Raw genomic sequence first — 1,416 nt, 5'->3', positions numbered from 1 at the left:
CTAGAAACAACATGGGCAAAACAAAAAGAGTAGTAACAATCGACGCGTCGAGGAATGGGAAAAGCTGTGACATGCAAGAGGAAAAAAGCGTGGAAAAAGAAAGGGGTGTGAGGGAGGCAAGTGAAAAGAATTGCGAAATAGCTTGTGGGAAGGTTGAAACAGCTGCTGCCACTGGTGATTGGCTACGAAATTGCGTGCGTGAGATGGAACAAAGAGCGTCACTTTGTGAGAAAAATGCGCCCATTTAGGGGCGGGGGAGCAAGGGGTGCAAGCAATGTGAAATTTCTCCACAAAAAGCTAAAGAACATGTGCCCATTATTCTGTTCAGATAATGTTCCACCGACAATTCTGTTCGGTCTACCCAGGGGATCAGCGGCTATTGAGCCCTCGGGCGCCCTGGCTGTCTTCCCAGGAAGTATACTACACCTAGAGTGTTTATTTGCCCGACGCATGGGCAATCCAGAGTGGACATGGAACTCCACATTTCGTCAACATCTCACGGGTATGTATCCCATTGAGTCGTATGTAAATAATCCTCACAACAAATTGAATGAACTACTGGACTGGTGGATGAGTTGAACAATCGTCGAGTTCTTTTTAGGGAGAAATATTTACATTTGAAATTGCATTCTTGGTTCTTAGTGAGCGGGAGACCTTTGAATATTTCCGATAAAAGAGAGTGGGGGGAGGAAAAATAGACTGAAAATGTAAATAAAACTGAAGAACTTGTTTTACTGCAATCCGCCCGGTTTCTCATGCTGCATTGTACACAACCGAGTTGCCATTGTTCAGTTTGAACGGTTGTGTAGGCAGGAGGACCCTCACCACAATTCTTTGACCCCCTCCCACTGCCTCCTCAAACCCTTCTCCACAGCGATCCGGCAATTAGTGGAGAGAGAAATGAAGGGAAAGGGAGAATCACGGAAAACACACGTGATGTCCCTCCACCAGGGGAAACGAGAGTTATTTATCGGTTGAACGTCGGTACAGAAAATGGGGGGACGAGAACTGGCCGTTGGGTTAATGAAACATTGACGCGTCGCTGGACTCTCCGCACTATCTCGAAAGCGGGGGTATTAATCCACCACGATAGCCATCATTTCCAGGGTGCATGCGCACCGAAAGCACTCTGCTCTATCATCATCGCATATCAACGTCGTCATTACGCTGCCGATCATAAGCCCCTGCTCTTTCACATGGCACTCAATGATTTTACCCTCACATTTGACGTTCCATCCCTATGGAAAAATTAATGCCTTTTCCGATATTTTACTTATAGGCTGGGCTATTGCACCGTCCGAGAAAGATTGGAAGTACAGGCTGTCGATATATTACGTGAAGAATCAAGATTCTGGGGTTTATACCTGCTCTACGCCCAAAGGCCTAACTAATTCCATAAAAATCCACGTCGTAGGC

General features: G+C 46.3%; 1 protein-coding gene across 1 annotated transcript; it reads left to right on the top strand.

Annotated features, from left to right (window-relative positions):
* Positions 1-228: 228 nt before the first annotated feature.
* LOC107047384 (locomotion-related protein Hikaru genki-like) lies at positions 229-1,410 on the top strand (the record flags this gene model as incomplete). The annotated part of the gene is made up of 2 exons (XM_015270151.1): positions 229-502; positions 1,280-1,410. Coding segments are annotated over exons 1-2 (399 nt in total), but the record flags the coding sequence as incomplete, so codon positions are not given.
* Positions 1,411-1,416: the final 6 nt, after the last annotated feature.

Source organism: Diachasma alloeum, unplaced genomic scaffold (assembly GCF_001412515.2).
Source record: "Diachasma alloeum isolate Michigan unplaced genomic scaffold, Dall2.0 Dall_scaffold_49864, whole genome shotgun sequence".
NCBI lineage: Eukaryota > Metazoa > Arthropoda > Insecta > Hymenoptera > Braconidae > Diachasma > Diachasma alloeum.
This window is presented reverse-complemented; position numbering and strand designations above follow the sequence as displayed.